This window comes from Carlito syrichta, unplaced genomic scaffold (assembly GCF_000164805.1).
Source record: "Carlito syrichta isolate Samal-C Ts95f unplaced genomic scaffold, Tarsius_syrichta-2.0.1 Scaffold306742, whole genome shotgun sequence".
Lineage (NCBI taxonomy): Eukaryota > Metazoa > Chordata > Mammalia > Primates > Tarsiidae > Carlito > Carlito syrichta.
Genome location: NW_007250838.1, coordinates 220,142 through 225,470, shown reverse-complemented (window position 1 = coordinate 225,470; position 5,329 = coordinate 220,142). Strand labels below are relative to the sequence as shown.

General features: G+C 43.7%; 1 protein-coding gene across 1 annotated transcript in view; it reads right to left on the bottom strand.

Annotated features, from left to right (window-relative positions):
* The window catches only part of SYNE2 (spectrin repeat containing nuclear envelope protein 2), a 317,000-nt gene that overhangs the window by 100,688 nt on the left and 210,983 nt on the right, over positions 1–5,329 (bottom strand). The window contains exons 69-72 of the mRNA XM_008063321.2: positions 4,840–4,971; positions 3,290–3,442; positions 2,956–3,165; positions 620–721 (exon numbers count right to left, since the gene is read on the bottom strand). Of these exons, the coding sequence (XP_008061512.1) occupies positions 620–721; positions 2,956–3,165; positions 3,290–3,442; positions 4,840–4,971 (597 nt within the window). The remainder of the gene's footprint in view (positions 1–619; positions 722–2,955; positions 3,166–3,289; positions 3,443–4,839; positions 4,972–5,329) is intronic.

The window sequence follows — 5,329 nt, the reverse complement described above, 5'->3', positions numbered from 1 at the left end:
CTCAAAAAAAAAAAAAACAAAAACTCAAATCCCAGGAAAACTCATATAGAGACAAATATGTGAGAAAACAAAAAGAATATGGAAATGAATCTTTTGATCTTTGAACTCTAGTGGAATTTTAACAATTATAATGAAATATTATCAAGTAATATTTTCTACAAAATAATTCATTTTAAGTGGCAGACATTATTGTTAGTCAATTTCAATTTCCAGATAAATCTTTCCAAATCAATTGTTGTTTTTTGGTTTTTTTGAGTTGGAGTCTCACTCTGTCGCCCAGACTGGAGTACAGTGGCTGCTCCGGGCCACCGCAGCCTCGACCTGCTGGGCTCCGGCGATCCTTCCGCCTCAGCCTTCCAAGTAGCTGGAACTACAGGCGCGTGCTACCACTCCCGGTTAATTTTTTGATTTATGTAGAGATGAGGTCTCGCCTGCCCAGGCGGGTCTCGAACCCGCAGGCTCAGGCAATCCACTCACCTCAGCCTCCCAAAGGTGCGGGCATAGTTTTCATTTTCTATGAGCCTTGCCACTGTTCGATGGGGGAGGTGGTTCAGAAGCACAGCTTAGACACAGAGCTCTCTGGTTCAAAGTTAGATTAGCTTGAATTATTTTGACTCACCTGAAGCTGTTCAGCAAGACTCTGGGCACTCATTTCATTCAAAGACTGTTGCAAAGATGTCTTATTCTTAATGAGCTGATCATATAATTGCTTAATTTCATTCTGCATAAAAAAAGAGAAATGTAAGAATTTGAGGAATCTCATTTAGGCTTTCATGACCTTTTTGATATTATAATTCTTGTGATATTGGAAATTTCAAACATATACAAAAATAGAGAAATCCCCATGTTACCATCATTAAGCTACAACAGTTATTGATTCATATTTGGCTTTCTTCTCACTTCCCCATCCCCTTCCCAGCCCCTGCCTTGACTGTACCTTCTACCTTCCCTTAGGCTGTTATTGGAGCAAATCACAGATATCAAGTCATTTCATCAACTATCTGTTTCAGTATGCATCTCTAAAAGATAAAGTTCCTTTTCTTTAAAAATAGTACAGTGTACCAGAAGTGGTGGCTCACGTCTGTAATCCCAGTACTTTGGGAGGCCGAGGTGGGAGGATGGCTTGATCCCAGGAGTTTGAGGCCAGATTGGGCAACATAGTGAGACCCCCATCTCAATAAATTAAAAAAAAACAAAAAACAAAAACCTACAACATATGCCCCCACAATGGACAATTCCTCAGTATGATTAACTATCCAGACAAGGATCACCTTTCTTTGATTGTCAATAATTTTTCTTTTGGTTTGTTTGAATGAGGATTCAAATGGGGTTCTCCCTTCTTTTTTTTTGCCCTGAATGCGTGCATGTGAAAAAATGGGTTATTTGTTCTGTGCAGTTTCCCACAATCTGGGTTTGACTGACTTAAACCCCGTGGTGCTGTTTAACTTGATTCTCTTCCCTTGTGTCTGTTTTACTTGGATTCTAGAAGTTTGATCAGATTTAGGCTTGATATTTATGAGCAAGACTCATTCATAAGGAGTGCTGGGTTTCGTTTCTTTTTCATTAGACAATTTTAGTAGCTTCCCAACTCATCTTCCTGTCTCGAGTCTCTTTCTCTCCTTCTCCAAAGCACTTTAGACAACTGCCAGATGAATCTACCTGAAACCCACACGGACTGTCAATGGTTTGCTCAAAAACTTTCATGGGCAGAGAAAAGGGAACACTTATACGCTGTTGGTGGGAGTAAACAAGTCAACCTCTATGGAAATCAGTACGAAGATTTCTCAAAGAACTAAAAGTCAATCTACCATCCAATCCAGCAATCCAACTACTGGGTAGCTATCCAAAGGCACAGAGATTGTTATACAAAAAAGACATCTGCACTCGTATGTTTATTGCAGCACAGTTTACAACTGCAAAGATGTGGAAACAACCTAAATGCCTATCAACTAATCAGTGGATAATGAAACTGTGGTATATGTAATAGAATACTATTCAGTCATAAAAAGAATGGCATTAAGTCTTTTACCGCAACTTGGATGGGGCTGGAGAACATCACCCTAAGTGAACTAAGGAACAGAACACCAAACACCACATGTCCTCAATTATAAGTGGAAGCTAAACTAAGGACCTGCAAGGACCTAGAGAATGGTAAAATGGACACTGGAGACTCAGAAAAGGGAGGAGGAAGAGGTGGAGGGGTGAAAAGCCACCTGTTGGGTGCTCTGTGCACAGGTAGGATGGTGAGTTCTCTTGAAGCCCAGACTTCTTTGCCACCATATGATGCAACCACGTAACCAAAAAACTATTTGTACTCCCTAAAAGCTATTGAACTGAAAAAAGAAAAAAGGTCAGACACAGTGGCTCAAGTCTCTAATCCCAGCAGTTTGGGAGGCCAAGGTGAGAGGACTGCCTGAGCCTGCGGGTTCGTGGCCAGCCTGGGCTACATGATGAGACCTCGTCTCTACAAAAAAATTAGCTGGGTGTAGTAGCATGTGCCTGTAGTTCCAGCTACTTGGAAGGCTGAGACGGAAGGATCCCTGAAGCACAGCAGGTCAACGCTGGGGTGGCCATGAGTGTGCCACTGCCCTCCAGTCTGGGCGAAGAGTGAGACTCCAACTCAAGCAAACAAACAAAAAAAACCGAAAAAATACTGTGCTTCCCCAGCTTAGAAATTTAAATATAAAACAATTAATGTCCTATGAATCATTAAATGACTAAATGTATACAACAAGTGAAACATTATGTTAGCTCATCCTAACAAAATTCACACCTCAGCCTCTGGAAAGGGCTTCACTTGCAAATGGCTCCAACCATGAGCAACAGGAGAGTCTCACTGTTACCCTTAGCAATTCCTACTAAGGAATGCCACCAGGAATAGGAAAGAATGGAAACTAAGGGTCCACACTGTCACTTAAAATAGTGCCCAAGTGGGCTGTGTGCTCAGCGTCCTACCTGGTAACTGCGGTTATAGTCGAGGCCAGCCTTCAGGGCCTTGCTTCTGGAGGCAGCTACAGCCTGGGTGTGCTCCAGGCAGACTTGGAGGTTGTCAAAACATTCAAGGAGCAAGTTGGTGTCCTGGCCGGGACAAGTCAAGGCTTTCAAAATATCACCCTTCTTGTCACTCATAACTAAATAAAGCTTCTTCAGCTCAAGAGCCAATGTCTGCAAAACAGAGAATAAGGAAGGCACGGGGAGTAAGCTCTGACCTCGAGGGGCTTCTGCTTTGGTGCACCTGGCAGGGCAGCCGTAATGCCAGCACATGGTTGCATCGGACATGCCCACCCACCTCGCAGTGCACCTGCTGGGCACATGCATCCTCTCTGAAGAGCCCCGGGGTCTGCAGCATCTCCTCCACACTGCCCAGGCACTGACTGAGGGTCAGCAACAGTTCAAATAATTTTTTATCCAAACAGATATATGTTTCTTCTGTCACATTTTCCTGAATCAAAAGGAAAAAAGAAAAGAAGAACCATTAGGATCCCTTGCCTTCCTAAATCTACATTTTCCCCGATTTCTTTTAGAGTTTACAATTTATGTCATGCTCCTTTGATGGTAATTTGTTTTAAACACTTTGAGAACAAGATATCAGAATAAACTTAAATAAACTCAAGATTCCGAACGCTGAGAAAAAACGAGTTTAAGAAGCTCACTAGTAGGGAGTTATTTGACTACGGAATGGAATCAGAAGGTAAATCACAAGATGAAGGATGGCCTTGGGAGGGCCATCTAGGGAAATTGTGGGCCCCAATAAATTATCTGTCTCCCTTCAAAGTGCTTCCTGCTCCCCACATTGTAAAGTAGGAGAAAGTGGGTGAATGAAACCAGTATAGTCAAGAGAAGCCTAGGGAGTTGATGGCAAAGAGGAGATATAGAGTCTTTTTTTTTTTTTGAGTTGGGGTCTCATTCTGTCACCCGGGTTGGAGTGCAGTGGCATGCTCACAGTCACCACAGCCTTGACTTGCTGGCTTCAGGGGATCCTTCCGTCTCAGTCTTCCAAGTAGTTGGAACTACAGGTGTGCGCCACCATGCCCAGCTAATTTTTTTTATTTTTTGTAGACATGAGGTCTCACTATGCAGCCCAGGCTGGTCTTGAACTCCTGGGCTCAAGTAATCCTCCTGCCTTGGCCTCCCAAAGTGCTGGGATTACAGGTGTGAGCCGCCACACCCAGCCTCAGAGTCTTAAAGACAGGGATGAGTGTAGAGCATGGGGAAGTAGGAGGCCATTTAGGGGTAAGACTCAAGGCCACCCTGGGAGGCACAGGTCCAAGGAGGTCCCCAGGGCCGTGCAATTTTGCCCTGGTGAGTTTTGGAGCCACAGATCTGTTGAGCATACACTGTTGGAACCACAGTTCTTTTTTACACAGGGTTACCTTGAATCCCTGACTAAGTGGTTTAGGAGAATGCCACAGCTAGGAATCACCCCAACTGGGGGCCTGTTCCTCACTGTCTTCTCGGGTGTAAACCTCACATTACCTGGCATGACCTCAGTGCTAAGACTAGTATTCTCAGCATTTCCAACCTTGAGGACTCCCCCCTCCCGACTCTCCCTCCTCCCCTTCCAACTCCAGATCACCAATGTAGACAGGACTCAGCCACGCTCCTCCTTCCTGCTGATTCTGCATCAGAATCTCTTGTACACGGGCTCTATGTATCACTACAAACTTGATCAGAGTTGGCAAGCAAGATACATTCTATTTGCAGCTCAAGGACCTATTCCATTATGGGTTCTAGAACTTGTTCAGTGACAACACTTATGACCAGTTCACAATGGTGATACCTTATCTCCTTTTTTTTCTGTCATTATAGTGAGGAAAAGACATAACATGCAGCTTCTACCTGTGTCTGAAGGGTATTTGCTTCTTGGTGCAGGTCTTCAAGTTGAATGGTGTAGGCTTTCAGTTCTTCAGTTGTTGGATATCTAAAGTTATACACGCTCACGCTAGGTAGAACACTCAGATTTGTGGCAACCTATTTAACAAAGAGAAACCCTATTAGTGACAGTTTGAGACCCTGCGGATGTTTAAGTGAATAGTAAAAATGCCTTGGCCTGCTGTCTTCTGAGTGACTTTCTTGGTGAGTATTTATAAGAAAAGATAATTAAATTAAATTTTAAATATTTGGGGGTGCCTTTGAAAAGTCATGACTGGTTATGCTTAGACACTTGAGGGTTCATTTAGATATCAAAATGAGGGGGAAAATATAATTTAAGAAATAAAGTAAGCCGGGCTCGGTGGCTCAGCCTGTAATCCCGCGCCTTTGGGAGACTGAGGTGAGTGAATTGCCTGAGCCCGCGGGTTCGAGACCCGCCTGGGCAGCGAAACCTCAT